We start from the raw sequence: 26,042 nt of genomic DNA on the forward strand, positions 1-26,042 counted from the left end.
AACGCATGCTCACCACCACCACACAGGAGGGAATGAGAAGAAAACAGGAGACAGAAGATTCCACAGCAAAGATACGATGCAAGAGCAGGCAGAGCACAGTAACACACACCTTTAATGCTAGTACCTACGAGGTTGGGGCAGGAAGATCTCAAGTTTGAGGCCAGCTGCCTCAAACTTTACAGCCTGTCTTAACATCCTCTCAGTAGACAAACCCTAACACCAGCTCCTGAAAGACACAGCACCTCCCTAGGATCCATGAGTGTTATATCCAGAAGCATCTGGGATGAATCAAAGAACCTATGAGAGAGGGCCCCAAGGTAAACTGAGGTAAAATGCCCTCAAAACAGGACAAGAGTATAATGTGGCCAGCTGCTGAAGGCTGGAGGGAGCACACATAAAAAACAAAAACCTGGGGATGCATAATGACACGGCACTTAAGAGAGTACTTGGAGCTCTGGCAGGGGACCCAGGCTCAGTCCCCAGCACCCACATGGTGACACACAAATAGTTGTCACTCTAGCTCCAGGGCATCCAATATGCTCTTCTGGTCTCTGCGGGCTACTGCACATGTACAGGGCGCACATAAATTCACACAGGCACTCACATATCCACATAATTTTCTAAATGAGTATTCTAAAAGTTGAAGATCCTATAGATGAAAGCCAGACTTGAAAACGAAGTGTAGAATCCTCAAACAGAAGAACACACTGAAGAGTAGGGACCATCCTGGGCACACTGTAACTCCAAGAAAGAAGAAACTTTCTTCGGGTATCAATTTCCCCAGACCACACTGGGGCTCCCTGTGAGTACCTCTCCAGCCCACTAGCCACCACTACATAGTAACATTTCTTGTGCCAGGCACACAAGATGACCACCAGAGCAACGTCACCACAGGGAGGCAGCATTTGTAAAACTCCCCTCTAAGAACGCCGAGGAATGCTACTGGAGATGCCTGGGTGTGAAAAGACCAACCAGAAGGGTTAAGATATGTTTCAAGAGATAGTCACGAAAACCTTCATCAAAAGTATTGAAATTCAAGAAAGACAGACGGGAGTCAAATATGAAGATAAAATGTACAAAACAAATGAGCAGGCAAACTAAAAGTTCTTGAAAGTATTTTACTTCAGGTTGAAAAATGAACAGCTTCCGTGCTGTTCATTCTAGATACACAGTATTCACGAATACAATGCTGGTCATCTGAGGAAATGTATACACACCTCAATTCTCCTTCATGCTTTTTCTTTTAGAAAGATACTGTTTACCAAAAAGAAACATCAGCAGTACAGGAAAAACTATTTTCCCAATAAATTTACGAAAACCTAAGATTCCCAATGGAATCAAGATTATCTTCCCGCTACCACCACCTTAATATAATCACATGCTTATTGGACACTAATATTCCCACCTAAGAGTACATTTACTTTCAACAATGAGGGTGATTCTGTAAAAAAACTTCAGTGTGGTAAATGTAACACAGATCTCTGCAGGTGTTAAGTGTCTGAAATAGGCAGCTAATACTGGATTTAATATTATTTTATAAATAATTGTTCCCTTAGCAGTAAACGTAAGTCTACACATTCACAAGCCCTACAAAATAAATACTGTGATTATGCACAACATGTTATGACAAACTAGTTCCAAACAACAAAACATCAACATCTTGATAAAAATTCTGATCAGAATAAAATGTGACTCTAAAATTTAAAACAGTCAAAATAACATCACATTTAAAATCTTCCACAGTTTACACAGTACTGTGAATTTCCAGTTGTGGAACACATTTCTTTCCCATTGTAAATTAAAATATGAACATATTGAAAATTGTTAATTTCAGTGATGACACCGGTTTTGGTCTTACTTTATAGCATTATTCTCATTACAAAAAGTTGCACTAAGTGTCCATTAATGGTCTGATTGGTCTTCAGTGTTTCATAAGTGTATATAAAAGAAATCCCTAAAAGCCAACAGTACTTCACACATACATATATAAAAGAATCCCATCTCGGAAACGGCCGTACTGAACAGAGCACACACACACTGATGCTAGACGTGGGGCTTTCACCTCCAAAAGCCACTTTGATGACGAGCAAGTACAAACCATTATGTTAAATATCCCACCTGAGTCTCAGACTCAGCAGGCGAGATAACAGGATTACACGTTTGCACTCATAGCTGACCACAGCCAAAAGTTACAGGATGATTAAAACAAGCCAGTGTTTACAAAGTTTTAATTAAAGACAGCACGTCCATTAAAGGAGAGGATAAAGAATGGGATGACAAGAAGTATTTGGTCTTAATAAGGCAATACAAAATCGATCCATTATCAAAGACCATTTAATTTTTAAAGATCGACAATACCAAAAGCATAAAGTGGAGTATAAGAAAATAGTTTTTTTATAAGTATGATTTAATTAAAGCTGTTTACAGTTACTCTCTCCCACAGTAGTAAGCATGAACTTAAAAAGAATGAGAGATGACACCACAAGCACATCGCACACAGGGTCAGGGGAGCCAGCATGCGAGGTCTGCGGAGCTAGAGGCCGCACTGTGACAGGAACAGCCCAGGCCCAGGGTGGCCTTGTGTTTCCTATACGGCAGAAGGGGGGAGGGGAGAAAAGACTGCGAAGGAAACAGACACAAGTCCTGCTGCTGCCCAATGCCCAAGAAGACAGCAGCACTGCAGAGCGGGTGAGTTAGTTCTCAGAGGTGACTACAAGTTGGTCAGTGTACACACAAAGTACATAGTACGTTTTTTTTTTCTTTTTTTACAAAATAAAATAGACATTTGCCACCATAAAACCTTTTCTGTAAAGAGGAAAGAATTTCGCAGCAGGTCACAAGGGTTCTATGAAGTCATTTCAACGCTGAGGAAACCAAAGAGAGGAAGAGAGCTAATCACTTCCCTGCATATGAGTGAGGATGACAACTCAGATTATTCCGTGAACTAATCCTGAGAAAAAAACCTTTACAGTTCAAACAGTAATGTTATGTAAAAAGTATTAACAAATCCACTATTACAAATATCAATTTCCTATATGGTCTTCTATATATACACACACAGTAAAATGGCAAATATATGCAAAATTATTTTTAAAAAAAAAACATGCACAAATCACTTTCCCTCTTGGAATCTGACTTCCTATGAGATGCTCTTGTTGGCCTTCCCACCCATCTCCTTGAAACTGCTTTTTGTTCCTATCACCTACCCACACTGAGTACTATCCCCTATAACTCTGCATAAAGCCAATGAGAAATATATTTATTTTACATTCAAGCTTTAAATCTTAAAATGACCCTGTTGTAGCACATGACTTATCAAATAAGCAGCCTTTTCCCCCTTTTTGCTTGCTTTTTTGTTTTTGCAGTTGTCAGTCTTCATGATCCATTCCGTGGCGAGCTGGGAAAAAACGCAGTTGCTAAATCAACGTCTGAACAGTGTGAGGCTCCTGCCGTCCCAGGAGTCCCTGTGCAACTGTCCTGAGCACGAGATCATTGCACACAGAAGACAGTCCGTCGCACAGCGCCGACTATCTACAAAGGTCTGAGAGGGGCGCGTCCCTCTTGTGTTTCCTCTTTTTGCCATGGTAATACTGAGTATTGGATTTGCCTTGATGCTGTTTGCTTGTCATCAAGGAACCATGGCTTGTTTGAGCTGTACCTTGGAAGCCTTTGCTGGAAGAACGGAAGAGCCTTGCTGATCCATGCTGCAGAAGAAGAAAGCAGTGAGAAAAACAGCAGAGCTGTCCACTGGCAAACCTGTATACAGGGCAGCTTTCAAAACTAGAAATGGGTAGGCATGCCACTCACCACAGATCTCCCTAACCCCAACTCCAACTTGTGTGCCAACTTGAGACAGCCCTACTGTAACCCTGGCCGACCTGGAGCTTCCTATTGTAGGGCCTCAAACTCTCAAGAGATCTGCCTGCCTCTCCCTCCCAAGTGCTGGGATTAAAGAGGTGTATCACCATGCCCAGCTACCATATACTATTTTAGCGGCTAGAAAAGGAGGAATAACGGGTGAAGTCTCTAAAGAATAGACCACTAACTTCTCTTCCTGACAGCATGTGAACAACATGAAAGCTTCCTCAAGGATCCTACTGCTCACAGCACACGCTAAGCAGCACTACCTGAGAGGGTTTCAGACCTACGCAGCTTACAGGCAGGTCAGGGACAGTGGCTGCTCCTTTCCCGTTTCCAATGTCAGGCCCTGTGGCTTCATACTGACACCAGTCCCTTGGTCAGCCCTGTCCCTCCCTACATCTGGTGCCCATGCTAAGGCTGTGGAAGTACAGTGGACTGGGCAAGTCAGATTACAACTTCCAGGAGGCCTTTCCCCTGGTAAAACTGAGAATGAGAGGAAAAAAAAACCCAAAAACTTATGTCAGAGACCAGTATAAGAGTTCCCCTTGCCTAACTCATTACTCATGGCTAATTAGTTATATTATTAGGCAACGAAAAATACTTAAATAAGTCAAAGCTGATGTTAATCAACTGAATCTGTCTCCAGCTACCTGACAACTGGCATAAGCAACAAGTATCAAATATAAACAAAGAACACAGTTTCTAGGGATGCTGTAGACATCCCACGCCAGTGTACTTTAAAGCACGGCCACGAGCACCACTCATCAGCCTCCTCTACACTCAGCTCTATCCTCAGACTCAACGCTCAATGTATAAACAGGCTTGGCTGGGACTACGATCTGTTAGAATGGTATCTTACAAGGAGCCTTGGGACATCTGGTTTTAGAAGCACTGTAATGCTTTGGAAGCAAATGACAAAACAGTTTGTTCTTTAACCAAGATATTTCTTTAAGTGCATGGCAGCCACTGTTCACAAGTGTGAAATTCTAACTATATGACATTTAATATATGCTAGACATTTTCTAAGTATTCTAAGTATTTTTACAATTATTAACATAATATTAGAAATTTAAAAGATATACTATTTTTGTTATCATTTTATAGATAAGGTAGGTATATAACTAAATGCATTCTGCAGATGAGACAAATAACACACAGAAGGGTTAAATTAAATGTTCAAGGCCATACTCCCTACAGCTGATGTGCAGGAATCAAAAAACGGACTCATGCTATTAAATATGAAGTATACCACACGCTGCCTCTTTATTACGTTTGCTTTTACAGGTTGTATTTCATTCTTCCAATAACAGTATTAGGTAAGAATTGAATTTTAATTAATTAGGATAAGTTTATAGGGTTTTAAATCCATATAAACACAACTGTTATTTGATCTGTCCATATTCATCAGGACATGTTGACAAGTGTTGAGACAATACGCCCTGTGAAATATTAGTGTTTAGTAAAAACATGAAAATGTGTGGGTCTGATGGAGCTTACAAACAGAGAGAGGAGCAAAGCCCTGGGAATTTTATCAACTGTAGTATGTATGGATAGTGTATTCATCTTTGTAATAAATAATGCTTTAATAAATACACTCTAAAACTGAAAAAGAAATTCTAACTATCTGATACCAAACACTAACAATGACAAGCACAAATCCTACCCACCTGTGATTTGTTGGTGCTGTTGGGTATGTTAGTGGTTTGGGTGCTCTGCATTTTCCCAACTGCCTGTGAGGCTTCCAAGGAGACATCCTGTGAGCCTACCCGGTTGCCAGTGGGTGGACGGCAGAGCAGTTGTTTTGGGGTTTTGCATGGTGTTGCATCAGAATCCTAACACAAGTCACATGAGTTATAAAGCAATATGTTAGTAATTTTCATATTCAGAAATGCAATAATTTCATCCAAATACTTCCTAAACAGACACATTTAGGAGCTAAAGAGGCTTTCCTTCAAATGCTGTGTGTGGGAAGGTGTGTGCACCCAAACCAAGCACAGCCAGAGACCAGACAACGTTTGGTGTCTTTCTCTATCCCTCTCCACTTTATTTTTTTGAGACAAGGTCTCTCACTAAATGAGAAGCTTCTGTTTCTCCTTCCAATGCTACAGCTGCAGACACACATAGTCATGCCTGGTTTTAAGTAGATACTGAGAATTCAAACTCAGGTCCTCTACCACAGCAGGCACTCTTCCCCACTGAGTCATTTCCCCAGCCCCTTCTCCAAATATCTCAAGTGGTCTATTTCACCATGGATTTGTTTGTTGCCAAGTCACTTACCACACCTAGCCTATTTGTTAACTGATCATTAATGGGCCTTCATAAGTGATGTGAGCTTTACAGAACAATGGAAGTTACAGCACAATGGAAGACAATGATAAAGAGGGAGAGACCTAGGACCCAGGCATGGCCCAGTATCTCCAATCAAACACAAGATGACAGGTTTAAGGGCTCGATGTGGAAGTGCAGGATGACGAGGACCCCTGTCTAACCCTAATCCGGCCTCTTGGCTGCTTCATGCCAGCACACTCCGTGACATAGCTGAGTGCAGGTGAACCCTTCTTTTCAAGCAGCTTCCACCTGGGACCTCTAGCTTAGCATTCATTCCCTCTCTCAAAGTACCACTCCAGAATCCACAGACACAAGGAGATCTGTACATGAATATTTATCACTCCACAATGATCTGCCATCATTCATCAACAATGTGACATTCTCTCCTTTGTTTTTTTCATTGTGACATGGTCTCATTTAGCCCAGGCTGACCCCCAACTCATTATACATTGAAGGATGTCTTTAACTCTGCTCCTGATTCTCCTGCCACTACACTCCCTAGTACTGGGATCACAGGTATGCACTAAGCCTGATTTATGTAGTTCCAGGGACTAAACCCAGAAAGCATGCAAGGCAAGCACTGTACCTCTAAGACCCTAATAGGACTTTTTTGCAATCACATATTAAAGTCAAATTTCAAAGAAAAGACAAACCTACCTTAAACTTTAATTAAGTAGACTCAGAATTTTGACAAAGAAAATTAATATAAGATGTAATCCACCACAATGGAGACAGAAAGTAGACTAAAGGTTAGGGGAGAGGGGAGTTGGGAGAGGCAACTAAGTAATATAGGTATTTGTTTTTGTGGGTTTTTTTGTTTGTTTGTTTGTTTGTTTTTTGGATGGGGGTGCTGAGACTGCATCTCTCTACATAGCCCTGGTTGAAGATCTATCATCCTCTGCCTCCCAAATGCTGGGACTGAAGGCATGTATCACCATGCCTGGCTGGAGATATCCTTCAATTAAGAGTGAAAATAGCTCTGTAACACTGAATACATTACAAACTACCAAATTGAGGTGAATACCTTTAAATCCCAGCATTTGGGAGGCAGAAGCAGATGGATCTGAGTTGTTCTACATATAATGAGTTCCAGGACAAACACACACACACACAAACACTAGAGTTACAGGCAGTTACAAGCTGCCTGACATTATTGCTGGGAACCCTGGGAGTAACTGCTTTACTTTCTGATAAGTAAATTTTATCAATTAACAACTCAATTAGGAATCTCAAAAACAAATGAAAAGACAAGCTTAAGAAAGTGAAAGAAACCTTACAAATAATACATACCATATGATCACATTTCTACAAACTGCTACACGTAACACTAATGTATGATGTTAGGAAATCCTTTCACAAGGGTGCCCTCTATGGGCAACTGCTGATCCTGAGGCATCTCCTGGAGTGATGGGGACATGATCTTACTAGAGCTCTGGGTGACAAAACTTAGTGAGGACGTAACTAGGATTCCCTTTTAGACAGATATAAAGAATGTCCAAACAATCTAAGTCCAGTTAACACGGTGCACACTGAGCTGGGGTGAAGTGTGACCACACCTGCTGTCTTCTTTGAAATGGATCAAAGAGTAAGATGAAACAATGGACATACGGTTAGAAATATTAAAGTAGGTAAATGTGAACAGGGCACATAATGGCTAAAGATGTCATTAAAGAGCTTTTACCTTCCCTATATTTTGAATTGTCTTGAAAAAAAAATGCTGAGGAAAAAAGCACAAGAGTGAAAGCTACTGAAATTTTCCCTGGCTTAAAAAAAAAAAAAAAAAAAAAAAGGTAGACACCCTCAGCTCTGAGCAGTTAACCCCAAAGGGAGCAGGCAAGCGTCCAACCATGGGTCAACAAGTGCCATACTTACGACATCACTAGAGCTGGACTGCGTGGCGGAGGAGGAGGACACTGGACCTGATGAAGAGTTTGAAGAGTGTTTACTAAGAGATTCCGAGGCTTTACTTCTACATTTTCCAAGGGCTTCATTTTCTTCAGACAGATTATTATTACATTTATCTAACTGCTGAGTATCTACTATCAACGTAACACCATTTCCTGAAAAAGTGGCAAAAGATTGGAAAACGTTTCTTCCCATTAAATACACACAACACAGAAACAGCCTCTAAGCCCCAGCCCATCATGAAGGAAAAGGTCTTACCATTGCATGATGGCTCAGGCCTATTCTGCAAGCCCCATTGTTTTGATATCCAATCTCTATAGGTGGCAACTTCATCCGTCACTCTAATTATTCTACCTAATATGCTGCATGAGTTTAAAAAAAAACAAAAGAGGTGGACATTAACTTAAGAAGTACCAACCACTCTTGATGCAACAGGCTCATCTGGGCTAGACTTTTACCTCTCTGTTTCATTGTTGGGATAGTACTTTGCAATTGGCGATACTGCATGACTCAATACCACATAGGCATAATCAAAGGCCTGTTTCACCTGCATGGCTCCATAGGAACTCCTTCCAACATCATTACCTTTAAAATAAATGGATACAAAGAGAAGTAAGTCTGGCTGCTGATTAATGAGCGGCAATGAGCCCTTATCCAGAGGAGCAAGGGCAAAAGCTATCTCACGGGAGGAGTAATCATGAGTGGGCTGTCAGTCACTCTCTCAGCCCCTCAGTCTCTGAACATCTGCATAGAGCTCTGGTATGGTGTACCCATCCACTGCCTGCACACAGCTTTACTCAACAAGGATGCTATCACATAAAGAAACAGTTGGCTATTCTCCCCTCAGAACAAAGCCGCGCTAGACTGAAAATAACAGGGTAAGGAAGGTGCGTTTGCTTGTTCTTTGTCTATATTAGGTATAGACATGCTTCTCTACATCATAAGCAAATACATATACCTTTGCCAAAGTACAGAAGAAATTTAATTTCCATTCACTTTCAAGCCACTCCCAAAGCTAGAAAAGTCCAGGAGAGCTATACAACACTAGAAAGAAGCAGAGTATAAATAACAAGAGGAATCTCCTGGCCTTTCTGCCCATGCTCACTGCTGTTTGAGGACTCCCGGCTTACCTCCTTAAAGCCCTGCTGACAACCGCCTGAAATAACAGCCCACTGGAAGAGAGATGCCTACAAACCCACCCCAAAGTGGATTCCTCTTCTACTTGGCTTTAAAAGGGTCAAGTAGGTTCTAGTCCCAACCTATCTGGAAGTCTGCTGTTTGTTTGGTTTTTTGTTTGTTTGTTTGTTTGTTTGTCTTTTTCTGGGGTGTGTGTCTGTTTAAAAGGAAGAGTATTTCGAGTAAGCGTGCTTACTCCTCGTTCATCTGAGCAGAGTAGTGCACAGGGGGATGACTCCCCCTCTGAAGCCCATACGTGAACTAATCTCAGTACCTGGCTGTAAAGGGTCTTCGATATAAAGCATTGATGGCCGGTAGCCGTCAAGCATATTTTTCTGTACTTCATCTTTGGCCACATAGGAACCACCATCCTTTATCCGGATACCAGTCTTTAAGTAATTGAAGTGCCGTCCATATAATTCAAAAAACTCTATTAAGAGAACACCATAGTTTGTATTGGGGATGCAAGCATCTTCCCTGGGATGTAACTAAAACAGAAAAAAAGAAAGTATTTTAGATTTTCTCTGTTGTGAAGGTGGGGATATAGGTGAGATCCTAACTCCTATGAGCACTATATTATTATCATGACTCTGGTTTACAATACCAGTTGACAGCTATGCTGCTGCCACAGAAACCATGCAATGCCCTATGGGTACAGACCTGGCAGGTAAGGCTGAGTGAGAACCACATCAGGGAATTTACTTCACTCAGCAGCCTGAATATTAGCAACCATTGCCAACTAGGCAAAACTAGGACTCTTACCAGAATAACATGTTTCAACTACAGCTGAAATTACATGGCTAATTGCTTTAAATGTATTCTTATTTTTGGTGTGTGTCTGTACACATGCATATCAAAGAGAATAGTTGATGAGGTGTGTCTTCCTAAATCGCTTTCCACAATACCTATTCATGTATATATTCATTTTGGTTTTGACAGGGTCTCGTTATGTAGCTCTGGCTGTCCTGGAACTCACTATGTAGACCAGGCTGGCTTTGAACTCATAGAGATCTGCCAGGCACTATACCTATTATTTTGGGTCACAGTGCTAGGGACGCAGACCCAGACTTTATGCACTATAGGTTTGTGTACCAGCACTGAGTCATCTCCCTTTTGTCTATCTATTTATTTATTTATTTATTTTTGTTTTTCAAGGCAGGGTTTCTCTGTGTGGCTTTGGCTGTCCTGGACCAGTATGGCCTTGAACTCGCAGAGATCTGCCTGCCTCTGCTTCTCTGAGGGCTGGGATTAAAGGCGTGTGCCACCGTGCCTGGCCACTAATTTTTTTCTACTTTGCTTTTTGAAACAGGGTCTGACACTGAACCTGGAGGTCACCTATTGGCCTAGACTGGCTGGCCAGCAAGCCCCAGAGATCCTCTTGAATCCGCCTCTCCAGTGCCAGGATTATAGGCACTTGCTGCTGCATCCAGCTGCTTTTGTGGGCTGTAGGGATCCAAACTTAGGTCGTCCTGTTTGCATGGCAGGTACTTTACTGACTGAGCCACCTCGCAGCCCTTTGTGCGCCACTGTGCGTGTGTGCTGTGCATGTATGTACATCCACGTTCAAGTGCTGCATGTAGTTGCACGTGCACGTCGAGGTGTAGGTGCATGTGGGGTCAAAGGTCTGACGCTGACACCAGCTGTCTTCCTGAATCACTTTCCATCTGATAGTCTGAAATACGCTCTTCCACTGAGCTTGCTGACTGGCACTGAGCTCCAGGCAGCCATGCAGTTTGACTGCTATTAGCATTCACACTTAGAGAAACCAGGCCAAACACTCTGTTACATACCTACTGAAAAGTCTCATTGTCTCTCTTAACAACTTTTAAGTACTAATTTGCTAAATTATACAAAGGTACCCAGTTTAAAGAGAAACATTTTTAAAAATCTTGATTTAAAATTTTCTCCCCAAATGTCTCTGCAAGTAGTTAATCTTTTTTTTTTTTTTTTTTAGTGTACACTGTATGTATAGCACACCCATACAACTTACCTGAAGGAAACTGACTGCCATTAAAAAGAGACTATAAGAACCAATTCCACCTGTAAATACTTCATTAAGGTCCCTCTGTAATAAGAATTGTTTCAATACTAAAACCAAGTATGGCAATACAGGATATTTCTGAAAGAGAAACGAAATTACATTTTCAATGAATTCCTATATTGTAATAGCCCAATGCATCATCAGGGGCATAAATTGGTCCTTATATTACAAAATTTGGTAGATATATGTAATATATTCAATTTTCAGAGTAATCTTTCTATGTAATGAAAGGCTTTCTTCTCATGATGACCACATGCTCTCTGGACAGACACACTAACCATCTAATCACATGACAATGATCACAGAACAGTCTCTTGTAAAAAGACAACAAATATCACAAAGGCCAAAGTCCCTCAACATTTAAGGCACTAATCCAGCAGGAAATTCAAGAAATCATTTTGTAAGTGGCTCTTTCACTGCACAGCAAGGTCCCTCAATTCATTCTGCAGCAGCCTAGAGCACAAACAGCCTTGCTTGTCATCATCCACATGGACAGATCACTGCCCAAGCCTGCCCTTCCTCCCTGCTTTACAAGAGATGGGGCAGGACTCTCACAGCTAACTAATGACACTTCCAGAACTTTTAATGCTCCAGGTACAGAACACAACACTTCCTAGAGTTGGTGGCCATTGACATTTCATGTCATCTTCTACTGCTTGTTATTAAGCAAACAATGTTTAACTACCAGTTTCTTTTTGTGAAAAGATATGTACATATACATAACTCCTCCAGAAGAGATACCTTTTTTCCTACCCTCTATATTCTTGCATGCCGGACAGGGAAAAGAAAGCAAGGTCCTGCAGGAAGAAGCATGGTAGGACACAACTGTGATACCAGCACTCCTACATCCTGGGCTAGAAGGAGTCCAAGCTTGAGGCCACCCACATAGTAAGAGCCTGCCTCAAAATAGTAAGAAAAAAAGCCAGGCAGTGGTGGCGCATGCCTTTAATTCCAGTATCCAGGAGGCAAAGGCTCACAGATTTCTGTGAGTTCAAGGCCAGCCTGGTCTACAGAGCTAGTTCCAGGACAGCCAGGGCTACACAGAGAAACCCTATCTCAAAACAAAAACAAAGAAACAAAAAGCAAGATACAAAAAAAGAAGTAAATATGACCTGGAGAACTGCTAAAGAGCTCTGAGTGCGTAGAACAGAATGCTTTCAGCTCTGGGAAGCAGCACTGTCTACTCTATAAGATGTTCTGAGAATTTGTTCTTTATTTTAGAACAAATTGAAATAAACTAAAATTACCTCAGAATAAAGTAATAAAACGTACAGGCACTTCTTGACAGAGAACTTGGGAAAAACTGAGAAAAGACTCCCCAAGGAGACTGTTACTCTAAACTTAAGAGATTAAAAACTGACAAGAACCACAATGTAGCACCATCTCAGGGCCCATGTCACTCAGCCCAAGAAACAAGGACAGAAGCATCTTCAGAAGTGTCCTCCACCTTTCATAAATCCATGCACAGGAAGCTCATGAAATGCGGAGTCATCTGTAGGCAGCACATACACATAACAGCCAAGCAAAGGACATAACACGCTCAAGACAAACTTAGGTTTCTTAACAGCTTCACTATGTAGACCAAGGCTCTGACCTTAGTAAAATCTTTAATGAGGTCTGCTGCTCTCACACCATTCTGGACATTAAAGCTGATATCAACTTTCACTTCGGTAAAAGAATCTGTTAATTTAATAATAGGAACCTGGAAAAAGAAGACAGAAAAGTTTAAAATAGTCTCCCAAATTAAGTGACAAAATCAGGGGGCAAAAGGTTATAAGGTAGGCCTCTGATCTCTACCCATAAAAACATGAAGTGCTCTGAGGACCAAGCATCAGCCAGGCCAGTAGGTACAAGTGCCTGCTGTCAAAGCTTAAGTACCAGGGCCCACGAAGCAGAAAGAGAGAACTTACTCTACCACTGACCTCCATGGGGCATAGTGTGCATGTGTGAGAACAATGGATAAATTAGTAAAAAACAATAAAAAAATATAATAAAATTTATTTTAAAAAAATTTTGAGAGAGGGTTTCTGTGTATAGCCCCAGCTATCCTGAAACTTGCTCTGTAGACCAGGCTAGCCTCGAAGTCACAGAGATCCTCCTGCCTCTGCCTCCTGAGTGCTCCTGAGTTGTTGCTCAGAGAGCCTGAAGTGCTGGACTTCGGTTCCCAGCACCCACACTGTGGCTCACACCTGCCTGCAATTCAGCTCCAGAGGACCCAAAACCCTCTCCTGCGCTCCCCAAACATATAAACATACATCCTTTTTAAAAGACCTTCATTTACAAGATCTTAAGTACAAAATAAGAGAACAATATCTTCTGTGTAACTAGAAGTTACTTAATAGAAATAAACTCACTCTGTAGACCAGGCTGGTCTCAAACTCAGAGATCCACCTGCCTCTGGCTCCTGAGTGCTGGGATCAAAGGCCTGCACCACCACTACCCGGCTAGTAATCAGAATTTTTACTTACATATTTTTATACTGAAGTTTTGGCTGTATTATGCATGGAAAAACTGGCTATTATTTCTTAAGGAAATGTATAGCCAGGACAGGCTATTTTGATTCACCAGGAACAGTTATCACCCAGTCACTGTCACATTCACAAAGAGTGATTCACGGAATCCGCAACTGTGCTAAGCAAGATAAGAACCTCAGTTTCTCCTGCAGATAACAAGACTAAGAAAGATACAACACTAAGAACTTACCGTCGCCTTGTCTAGGACCTTCACGGAGTCCTCATCAGCAACTTTGTGTTTCCGAAGGGCTTCTTCCAGGGTCCAGAGAGGCAGGTTCTCCCACTTCCCAAACACCACAAGGTCGATGTCACTGCATTGTAGTGGCATACATGACAAGGTTGTAAGAAGCTTCACTCAAGTCTTAGCTGACAATCACACTAACTTCAAGTCAGCACTATGAGAACCCACTTCCCTCTGTGCCTCAGAAGACCAATGTGCTGATGATAATGTATTTCAGAAGAAAAATGGAGGGCAGAAGTGAAGAGTGTTGATTTTAGCAACCTCATACCCTCAGCTATTTCACAGAACTCAGGACCAGGACATGAGACAATGTTGACAGAAAGAAAGTCTCATATATTAGTATCAGTGATTTTTTTTTTCCATAAAGCTTTCCGGTATTAAACTTCAGGTGTGCAATCTCAGTGAGAATGTGACATAAAAATAAATATTACGCTGTATAAAACCTGAGTACCAAGCCTGCTCCCAATATATAAATAAATACACTCACTTTCAATCATTACTTTGTGCCTTTTCCATATCTAAATCGTGATAACTGTTCTAACCAAGCTCGAGGACAGCCATGACTACATAAAAGGACCCTGTCTCAAAAACAATAAACAAACAAAGTCCCATTTCTGTCCAGACACATTCAATAGCCAAAGCATACACCAATCCCTTCAAAGTTTCATAAATATACTGACCTAGTAGGTAAATACAGGCCAGTTTTAAAGCTTCCAAATATTTGGACCTGGAACATGGAAGGAAAAAAAAATTATATCAAGGTGCCTATAGAGAAATGCATGTTTTTGCTGCAAGAGCTTCCTTCTCCACCAATACGAGGCTTTCCTAAAGTGGGGATGCCTCACAGGCATTCACTCAATGTAGCATACAATCTAAAACAGAGACCTTGAAGCTATCAAAATGGCTCAGCAGTTAAAGATATTCACTGTGGAAGCCTGACCCCCAGGTCCCAGGTAAAGGTAGAAGAAAACTGACTTTATAAAGTTGTTCTGACATCCACACATGTGCCTACACATATTATACATATACACATTATATACTTTAATGATAAATTAAAATCTTAAAATTTTAAAAGAGAGACATTTACAAAGTTATGTTCCAGAGGCTAGCCTTCCCTTACAAAACAAGGATGGTCACAACTCCATAATCCTGTTCTCCCTGCGGCAGTCCTCTCATGAAGTCGGAATGTTTCAGCTGCTAGCAATGTGCTGGTGTACCAGAGTACCAGAGCAATTTGCACAAGATCCTGACATGCAATCAACTGAGAATCTCAGCCTGCACAGAACTGTGGCACCCAGGTAATTTCATGTGTGTCTGTGAGTCCAGTCTAGGATAATGCTAAAGCATTCTGGTGAAAAAGACCTGGGAACCTAGCCACATCCTTGCGTTTCTATTTGTAAAAACACAATTGCCTACCTCAGGAGGATGAAGGTTAATAGATCAGGGCATCTTAACCGGGGCAAATCATTCATTTCTTGTGGGAGGGACTGCGCTGTTCACTATGTGTTTAGCCACCTCCCTATCTACCCACTAGATGTCAGCAGTGCTTGCTAAATCATGCTAGTCAGAGCCATCTCTGCTCTGGCCCAGGGAACACAACCAGATGGGGAGGGCAGAGATCACAGCTGCTCACTGAAACACCCACACCCTCCCATCTATTCTTTACCTATAGCATCACATTTGAACCTTTTTCTTTTGCCAAAGGGACAAAACTTTCCCTGGCTTCCCTTATGTAACCTGGAGAGGGTCTATTGACACTACGCAACACAAAGTACGAGTTACTCTTTGAACAGATAGGATTCTAGAACAGATCTTCAAAAAAACCCTAAAATGTGGAGTATAATTCCAATAATGAGAGATACACACTAATGGAGACCCAGGCAAAAATTCTGTTCATTGACTGGTAAATCAAAAGAAGTGGGCCAGGGGAGCAAACAGTAGTTTCCAAAGAGAGGCGCATGCTCTCTGCATATGTCAGAGGCAGTCAACTTCAAGTGGCAAGAGAAACACCTTCAGCTAGAAGCAAACTGTAATGTTTACACTGACTGGCTAGAACTAAAAAAAAAAAAAAAAAAAAAAGGGGGGGGGGGAGTCCCTAAATCTCATTCAATTTCAAACTACTATAATGAGGTTACAGATATATTTCCCTTACATTAACAATTCTAAATTTTGTTTACTTTTAGTAGGTATTACTCAGAAGTGAGAGGAACAAGTTTTGGGTAAGGCCAAAGCAATCACCAAACCCCAAAGTCTAAAGGCTCCAGAAAACGGTTTGCCTTTAAAATGTTTAAAAAAAAAAGCTGGGCACAGCATATGTCTAGAAAGAAGGGGGCTACTGCTGTGAGTTCAATGCCAGCCAGGTACAATACAGTAAGAGCCTATTGCAAAATAAAGTGGACTGTCACTACAAAAGCACTTACACTGTGAGCGAGGTCTCTACGTGAGACTGATTCTGTGGGCAGGGCTTTGCCTGAAGCCCCAGGTCCCACGACAAGTACTCACATCAGCACTGGGCCAGAGCTCCTTAATCACACTCTCGATCCTGTTCACTACCTCCATCCGCATCTTCTCCTCCTCGGGTCTGGGAGACATGTACTCATAAAAATCACTGATCTCTTCATGCAGACTGAAGAAAAAGCAGAAAGCAAGTATGAGCAGGGCCATTCCAGTAAAAAGTCAGTTTCTTGAATAATCTTAGAAGTCTCATAATTTATCTGATGCCTTATACTTGCAGATTTTTACCCTCATTTTTAATATTATAACTGATAGAATTTAAAATGGCAATGTACAGAATTTAATTAAAAGAAAGTAAGAAATTCCCCATGCAGTCTACTACTTTGCTATGGGTGGGTTTTTTTGTTTTGGTTTGGGTTTTTTTGTTTGTTTTTGTTTTTGTTTTGTTTTGTTTTGTTTTTTGCCTTCCTTCTTCTTTTAAAATAAAGCAGAAGTCATGCAGGCCTGGTCTCAGACTCTGCAGCCACAAAGCAGGAAGGAAGGCCCTGAGCCCAGGGAGCACAGGTAGCTAACTAACCACCCCTCCTCTCCATAAGGAGCAAAACCTATCAAGCCAGTCAGTGAACACCAGCAGTGCCCTGAGAAGAATGGCTGGCAGACAAGGGCTTTGAGAAGGAGCTGCAGGCTTCCAGAGACTGTCGTGTGCAAGGCACGAAACCAAATGCACAAGCACAGCGAGTAGACAGGCACACCTGGAAGGGAATACAGAGGTGCGTCGTCTGAAAGGGAAGATGGGCTCAGGATAACAACACATTTGAATGGCAAGCTAAGAAATTCAGGCATGTGCCCCTGGCTTGTTCAATGAACTGAGTTCATCCCCAAGAACCACAAGAAAAAAGAAAAAAGAAGGAAAGAAGGGAGGAATGGAAAAAGAAAGAGAAAGAAAAAGAGAAGATGGAAAGAAAAAAAAAAAGGAAAGAGAAATTAAGTTTAGGCTTCCCTCTGAGACAACAGCCTGGAGAGACCCTGACTCTAACATGTAATTAAAAAGATCAAGCTGGCAACTGTATCACAGATGGACAAAGGGGCAAGGCCTACAATAGCTGCATCACAGAGAAAAAGACAAAGGGGTTGTGGCAGGACAGGAAAGAGCTCCAGAAATTCTGTACACGCAAGACACCTCACTGGCCCTGTGGGGTAGGCAGGAGTGAGAACTGAGGGTGACAAAGGACTAGACAGGACCAGAGGACAAAGTGGGCTACGGGCAGGACTGATTCACGCTGTACAGCAAAAGGCATGAAAGCAGCACTACTTGCTTCCAAGTTCTGAGACCCTGGAGAGTTACCATGAAGAGAGGAAGTGGGAAAAGACCCAAGAGAAGTACCCACACAGCTTTCCCTGGGATTGAGAAGGTGGAGGAGGCCAGGGGTGCCCTCAGAAGGTGTCTGCAATTAGAACACTCACTGGCTTCACAGCAGAAAGACAAATTCAAGTGTACAAAAATTAGCTTTGAGGAAGGAAAAAAAAAAACGTGTCACAACTTTCACTGGCTACAACTTTTACCTCACAGAACACTGATGACTTTAAATGTGACCAATTGAGCAACCAATTGTGCTTGTCTCTTTTGATGCCTAAAAAGAAGATACCAAGTCAAAAATTTTGAGTTCTAGCTCAGGCACTGCATGAGAGCAGTTATGTCCCCTGGACATGTGGCTCTAGTGCTTGATGCTCCCTAGCCCATCTGCTCATGGGCTGGACAAATTGCCAAGCAGGAGCCATGTAGGCCAGAAGGAGTGATAAACATGATCACATCTGCCTGCTCACCATGTAATACTGAGTAATGTCTGGATCTTAAAACTCCCAAGGTCCCAAGGCTGAGGGAGGTAGATCTCTGTAACTTTAAGGACAGCCTGGTCAATACAGTAATTCCAGGCCAGCCAGGACTATACAGTGAAAACATATCCCAAAAAATAAAACAAAAACTCCCAAGGGATGGATAGTGAGAGTTCCTGAGTTTGAACTCTAGGATGCCCATGGTAGGAGAGAACCAACTCCGGTAAGCTGTCCTCTGAATTACACGTGTATACAATGACACACACACAAATGTAGTAAAATCAGAAAACCCCCAGCTCTTCTGAGAGAATCCACAAAGATATCCAAGGGAGCCCAGTGTTCCTTGGCATGTTTCTGGAGGCCTTTGCATCTTTGGCTTCTTTCGGGTTTATGGGTTTTCACAGGTTGTTATCCATGTCTCCTACTTACAATCAACCAGCTAGAAGAAAGTAGCCAGGAGGAAAGGGAGCCGGCACTGCTCCTCCATACAGGCCTGCCAGCAAAAAGGAAGCCCAAAGATAAACAGCAAAATACACAAGTTGCTTCTCAGCTCACTTCACTCTGCTGTGGATTATGAGACCTTAACTGTAGCTCTGAGTGCTAAGTCAGTTCTCTGCAGAGTAACAGCATCCTAGCTGATGAGGGGAGAACCCTGGAAATTTTATTACATCTACCCTATAAATGCTCCCTTACAGTTTCTGATTCAAATGCAGGCAGAAACATTGGGTCTACCTGCCAGTTAAAATTGAAGTTAGAAGACAACAGCCATATGAGAGTCTGTTCTCTAAACACTCCCGAGTGTGTACACCAAAGTATAGGATGCACAGGGCTTGTCAAACCAAGCCTTGCCCTGAGCCATCATCTCTAGCCAAGAACAAAGAGGAAAAACTCATCAAAGCAGATTTTGTAAAGAGTGCTAGTAGTCTGTTCTGCACTGCTGTACCACAAACAGATTCCAGACAGGAACTACACATGAAAACAAACTAGACTATCATGACGCAAAAACCTTACAAAACAGATTTCTGAACACAGTGAAAAGGTAGTCTAAAAATTTACTTCCAGTGCTGGGATCCTGGGCGTTTTACGAGCACAGTAATTTGAAAGAAATTTATTCAGGGTTCTAAAAGTTTTAAGACAGGATTTCCCTAAGGGTTAGGCTACAGTTTAGTGGTGAAGTATTTGCTTAACATAGGATGGACAAGGCCTGGACTGGATCCCCAGCACTACAAAAGAAAGTACTTAATAGTCTATGAACTATTATCTCCCTTTTACTCCCAGTAGTTACTGTATTATTTAACTCCTTAAATTTTTGGAAGAACACAGGTCCCTGTGCATGTAGGACAGAGCTCTACTACTGTGCTACATTCCCTGGCACAGGTTTTTTTGGTTTTTTTTTTTAAGATTTATATATTTTATGTATGTGAATGCTCTATTTGTATGTATACCTGCATGACAGAAGAGGGCACCAGATCACATTACAGATAGTTGTGAGCCACCATGTAGTTGCTGGGACCTGAACTCAGAACCTCTGGAAGAGCAGTCAGTGTTCTTAACTGCTGAGACATATCTCCAGCCCTTGTTTTTTTTAAACAGGGTCTTTCTATGCAGCTCAGGTGGGTCTGATGTCTTAGCTTCCCAAGTTTTGGGAGTTACAGATGTGTCAACACACACATCTGCATTTCTCTTATTGATGTGTTATCTGTCATATTAGAAGAGGGGATGAGGAATATGGGAAAGAAGAAGGCTAAGCTATTAAAGTAAAACATCCTTGAACAATGAGAAAAGGAGACCTCTCTCAGGCCTGGTAGGGTCCTCTTGCTCATGCCAAGCACAAGCCTGACTTTTTCTATGCAACTAGTGACAATGCACAATGCAGACAGTACTAAATCTTAGTACATGTTTTATAAGCTTTCATAGCAGAATTTCCAGTACTTTTGGAGGCTCCTTGGCCTGCATGACTTTGCTAGCACTGAACCATATGAATCTAGGTGCTTCCTGGTGAAGTACTGTAGCAACTAAATTCTATTTCTGAAGTGCCCATTCTGGGTTTGTTACAAACCTGACCACGATAATAGAATAAATTAGGACAGAGCCAACCAAGTTCTGTAGGCTTTCTTACACATGCCAGTGCATGTCTCTGGAATCATCTCACCAGGCAGAAATAACAATTTCTCCTGGGTCTGGATCACAGTAACATCAGGAAGTTCTGTAGAACACCACAGATCCTGTGCTCCAGCTCCTCAGATAAAATTATAAATTACAGCTCTTGAGAGCTGAGCTCTAGGACCAAGAGTATGCTACGTGACACTGTCCTGACTATGAGAATTACATATTTGATCTCTGTCCCTGTTTCCTGAAATGCAACCTTATAGTCTTTGGAACCATTAAAATACTACATGTTTTTCTTTACATTGATGAACAGCCCCTCACGGTGAGGCTGTTTGCTGTAAGAATCAGGATAAGACAGAGGCTTAAGGCTTCATGTTCTATCCTGCTACCTGTATGCCAGGGAGAAGAGATGAGCTGATCATGTCTACAGGCTAAACTGTCCCAAGCCCACCCCAAAAGGCCTGGGTCTGGCAGAGCTTACATACTGTTGGAGCTTCTCAAAACGTGAGCAAGAACCAGCAGGGGCACATCTCAACAACATCCAGCCACTTATCTTTTAAAGCAGCTTTTATAAGATACTCTAGTGAATGTGTTTCTGAGCTGTGGAAGAGGCTCTAGTACACTATCCGCTAAGGAAGTGGTCACAAGATTGCTACTTTTCAGTCTAGTTTTCAGTCAACAACCTGGGGCTTGCACCTGGGCTTGGGCCACCAGTGGTAGAGGCTCTGTTGCTATCCCTGGGTAAGTAGTGTCAGCATGAATTAGAATACAGGACACCCAGCTGGCTGGCGTCTGCTACAGAATTGGTAGTTTGCCTGGTACAGATTGGAAACCCCTAAACTTTGGACAAAGGTGGTCAGTGTTTTGGGAGGGCAGGATAAAGTGGATTGTTCTCCCCAAGTGTCCTCCATTTGAATAACAGTAGTTTCCTTATAAAAGTTAAAGCAGGCAAAAAAAAAAATCACACTCTTCTCATAAGGGCACGGAATATACAAACACAGATGAAACAAGGTCTGGTATAACCACTGTCCCGGCTTAACAGAAGGATCTCATGCTTCACAAAAGCACTGACTATATCTACCTAAGAACTATTAGTGACTGGTCTCAGTTAGTCTTAAGGTAGCTAAGAGCATACACTTTGAAAATGACATACAGAAAAAGCACACATACTGCAGGTGGAAGTCTGAATTACCAAATCTCTCAGAGGTTCATTTGGTTTTTAAACTCTCCACTACTAACCTTTAGAAATATTCCACAAGGGTTAAGGGCATGGATACACGGATGACCAACATAGCATGCACATGATCAGGAAAAGCGAAAAATAATGGAATCCAGAAGGATTTTCACTTATCAGCATGCACTTGTTTGTCTGCTCTTCTAACAAGGACCGGTCTCTTAGTGACATAATGGTCATACGATCTGTTGTCTCTCCCATAGTCCCCATGTGGTATCTGTGTGCATGTGCACATGCTTCTCTTGGACATGTATACATTTCCGTTTCGACAAAGCAAGATTCCTAACTTACTACTAACAGTGATTAATAAGTTCAGGCAGTGACTTGGAAGAAAAGGGATTTACTGTTTTTAAATGTAGTCATTTACATGACTGATTTTTTTTAAATGTACATGTTAATGGCACTATGTATTTTTTAAAACTAAATCTTTGTAACAAGAAAATGTATCTACTAGAGAAAACATAGGAGAAAAATCAAATTATTCTAATAATCTTACCTTGTAGATCAAAAGGTTATATTTGATCTGGGGAGCCTATGCAACTGTAGAAGGGAGTCTGTAGTCACAGGGTGGGCAGCACAGGCCCTGGGGGGCAAGGAGGACCCCAATCCCAGGCCTCAGTGACAGCACATTGGTACAGATGCTACTGACTAAGAAGTCATGGTTGTCTTCATGCATGTTCAATGACTGCTGGTCTCGGCATTACATGCTCAAATTTGAAACAAACATCCAAAATTACTACAACTGCTGGCAGTCTTTCCCCCCAGCGTGGACCTGACAACTGAGGTCTTACAGCTTTCTATACCATTTAATCTTTCTCAAATATACCAAGACACTGAGAGAAATGAATAATCAAGCCCTACGAAAAAAAAAAAAATCACAAAGCAATATGAGTGACTCCAGAAGGCTCTGGAATTCATTGTAGAAACAGAAACATATCTAGCCAGTTCAAGCATTCCAGCTACCAGCTGGACACCTCTGCCAGGCTGTCACTTCAAGTGTCTCTGGACCAGAAACAAAGCTCCTCTTACTCCCAGTCCCAGCTGTCCCCAGGACCTCCTCCCCTCCAGTCTCTGGTTCCCAGGTCCACCTTTCTTCATACACTGATCTGACAGCTTACCAAATTCCTCTGCTCAAAACCAACCAAAGGTGTGTAGAGCCATCCTGGCCTGAGTGCCCTGGGTCACATGTCCCAGGTCCTCTTTCCTCCTTAAAGTAGCAATTGAAAGAACCTTAGCACTACACAGCCAGCCCTGTTCCCACCTGCAGAGTGAGGAGAGCAAGAGTGTAAGTCTTGGGCAGCTTCTGTCTATATCTCTGCAAGGTTTACTGTTACCAAGCACAAAGCAAACTCTCAGAAAAAAAGCTATCACTATTAACAGTCAGTTAATTTCACAAGATAATTCAGCACAGGCATAACTTACTGTGTGTACAAGTCTGATCCCAGTCACCAGGTCACTATCCACAATCTGTGGTGGTGTTGTTCTTGTTACATGTGTGTGTGCATCTTGCCTGCATGTCTGTGTATCATGTGTATGCAGTGTACTCAAGAAGCCAGAAAAGGGCATCAGATCTCTTGGGACTGAAGTTACAGACAACTGTGAGCTGACATGTGGGTGCTGGAAACAGTATTCAGGTGTTCTGGAAGAGCACCCAGACCTCTTAACCACTAAGCCATTGCTCCACCCCATAATCTCTGTTTTTGTCATTTTGTTTGTTTGCTTGTTTCAAAGGTTTGGGGGAGGGGGGAAACATGAAACAAGAAAAATATTTAGAAAAATGAAAAAAGGAAAAAAAATATTAACGAGAGAATAAGAAGTCAAGACAAAGGCCAGGAGTGGTGCTGCATGCCTTTAATCCCAGAAGAAGCTATCAGATCTCTGAATTCTAGGCTAGGGCTATACAACAGAACCTGTCTATAAATGAACGAACAAAAGAACAAACGAATGAATGAATTCTAATGAAACAACAAACATGTGCAAAGCAAATTATCCAGCAATCCAGGGAGCTAAAAACATGTTCCCAAAAGCCTACACCAGAATATATAGAGCAGGTTCTTTTATGGCTGCCCAAACCTGGAAGTAGCCAAGATGGCCTTCCGCAGATGAAATAAAGGAGTATTACACAGCACTGGAAAGAAGAGCACCATCAAGCCAGGAAAATTTTGGAGGGATCTTAAATGCTGGCTGCTAAGCAAAAGAAGCCACATTCAAAGGCTGTTAACTGTATAATTCTAAAAGTGTCTTGGGAAAAGTCAAACTGAAGACAGGGAAACAAGGACTAATGGCTGCCAAGGGTTAAAAGAGAACAAAGAATTGTTGGGCAATGAAACAATTCTATGTGATACTGTAACCATGGATCCATCAGTCCACAGATGTGAGAAGTTTCCAGCAAATACCGATACACATCACAGACCACTTGCTAACATGTCAATGAAGATTCACTAACTGAACAAATATGCCACTCTGGAGCAGGATGTCATGATAGGGACTCAGGAAAGTGCCAGGCTTATACAGGAAATCTCTGTACCTTCCACTCAGTTTTGCTATGAACTTTGTAAAGCTAAATAGAAATTCTACAAAAAAACTAAACTATATTTTCTTCCAATTATTCTTAAAAAAAAAAAACCTAACACTTATTTATGATTACTGTAAAAGACAAGAAAATATGATAGTGTACTCCATCCATAAATCCATTCCTAGAACCTGGCAGAAACCTGAAACCATGGACAGATGTACATGCCAAGTTTTGTCCTAGACACATACATACATGATAAAGTAATTTATAAATTAGGCAGATTGAAAGATTAAAACAGAATAATTATGGTAACACAAGTTATGTGAATACAGTTGCTTTTTTCTTTTTTTCTCTTTCTCAACTTCTTTACTTAGGTGGGCATGGTGGCACACACCTACAATCCCCAAAACTCAGGAGGCAGAGGAGTCTTGAGGAGACAGCACTTTTTTGTTTTGGTTGGTTGGTTTTCCAAGACAGTGTTTCTCTGTGTAGCCCTAGCTGTCCTGGAACTCACAGGACAGCTGTAGACCAGGCTGGCCTCAAACTTAAGAGATCCGCCTGCCTCTACGTCCTGAGTTGATGGGATTAAAGGCGTGTGGCACCACTGCTAACCTGTCAGTTTTTGACACAGGGTCTTTCTACTATGTAGCTCTGGCTTGAACTCAAAAGGTCCACCTGCCTGTGCCTCCCAAGTGTAGACAGTCTTATTTAAGGAAAAAATGTTTTTTAAATTTTGGTTTTGTTTTTTGTTTTTTGAGACAGGGTTTCTCTGTGTAGTCTTGGTTGTTCTGGACTGTCTTGTAGACCAGGCTGGCCTTGAACTCACAGAGATCTGCCTGGGAATACAGCTGTGCTAGGATTACAGTGTGCGCCAGCACACCCAGCTTATGTTTTTAATTCTTACAAGGCTGAAATACAGCTGAGCAGTGCAATGCCTGCATAGCATGTATAAGACCCTCAGTTTGATTCTCAGAACAGAAAACAAAATGTCATAGCTTTTATCTTTTCACTTTATGACTTCTCTTCAGCTCACCCAAATTGCCAGCACCATTCCTTTGTATTCTGTGGCCATTTCTAAGTAAAATAAAGGTGACTTAAAGGCTGCCCTAAGAGTCTGTAAGCCAGACATTTGAGATGGTAGCTAAGTGGCTATCTGCTGAGCACAGTATGGACACACCAGACAAAGGCCTGGTCCAAGTCCTGCCCAGACAAAGCGAAATTTCAATGTGCTACCACAGCAATGCACAATTAAAAACTTAAAAATTATTTCTAATGTTTCCCAGTAAATGCTTTCATCTTGGCTGTCTACAGAAGATAAAGGCACTGAATCTTTTTTCCCCCCACAGCTAAGTGTCTAGCACCCCACACTGAATAATCCAATTTTCTTCTCAGCTAATGAGTATATATATTGTCCCTTGTACAGTCCTCTACTTTCCCAATTCTATTATCAAACTCTTTCCTGAGGGAGACAGTTCTACTTCCAGTTGGTCAATATGATGTTGGCAAGACCATACAACAAAATCTGCCGGGGGTTCTGGACAGGAACAGTCATAGACCCTTTGGTTGTAGCCCGGAGGCAGGTCAGAAAAACAGAAGCCTAAAGAACCAACAACTATCAGCAAAAGAAAAACCAGAAGTAGGGCACTTGAACAGCTTTGGGGTCCCTGAAGCAAATATCATTCAAAGCTGACCACACAGGAAATGCTACTAAGTTTGTCATTTTCTTTCCCTTGTTTCTGAGTATCTTGATTCACACACAAAAGTATACATAAACCCTCATTCACATTCATTTATGTGTTAAATTGGACTTTCTTTTCAGTGTAGGGCTGTAT

At 41.8% G+C, this 26,042-nt stretch overlaps 1 protein-coding gene across 4 annotated transcripts in view; it reads right to left on the reverse strand.

The window, feature by feature from the left end:
* Positions 1-1,104: 1,104 nt before the first annotated feature.
* Tent4b (terminal nucleotidyltransferase 4B) overlaps positions 1,105-26,042 on the reverse strand; it is a 58,395-nt gene continuing 33,457 nt past the window's right edge. For 3 of the 4 annotated variants that reach the window (XM_021656731.2, XM_060392276.1, XM_021656723.2), the window contains 11 exons: positions 16,568-16,691; positions 14,746-14,792; positions 14,015-14,135; positions 12,906-13,013; positions 11,261-11,389; positions 9,545-9,758; positions 8,553-8,679; positions 8,353-8,456; positions 8,062-8,249; positions 5,529-5,693; positions 1,105-3,704 (listed from right to left, as the gene is read on the reverse strand). In XM_021656731.2, the coding sequence (XP_021512406.1) occupies positions 3,528-3,704; positions 5,529-5,693; positions 8,062-8,249; positions 8,353-8,456; positions 8,553-8,679; positions 9,545-9,758; positions 11,261-11,389; positions 12,906-13,013; positions 14,015-14,135; positions 14,746-14,792; positions 16,568-16,691 (1,504 nt within the window). In that variant the 3' untranslated portion in view covers positions 1,105-3,527. The remainder of the gene's footprint in view (positions 3,705-5,528; positions 5,694-8,061; positions 8,250-8,352; positions 8,457-8,552; positions 8,680-9,544; positions 9,759-11,260; positions 11,390-12,905; positions 13,014-14,014; positions 14,136-14,745; positions 14,793-16,567; positions 16,692-26,042) is intronic. The other variant, XM_021656738.2, reaches the window with a different exon arrangement.

The sequence above is a fragment of the Meriones unguiculatus genome, chromosome 10, assembly GCF_030254825.1.
Source record: "Meriones unguiculatus strain TT.TT164.6M chromosome 10, Bangor_MerUng_6.1, whole genome shotgun sequence".
Classification (NCBI taxonomy): domain Eukaryota; kingdom Metazoa; phylum Chordata; class Mammalia; order Rodentia; family Muridae; genus Meriones; species Meriones unguiculatus.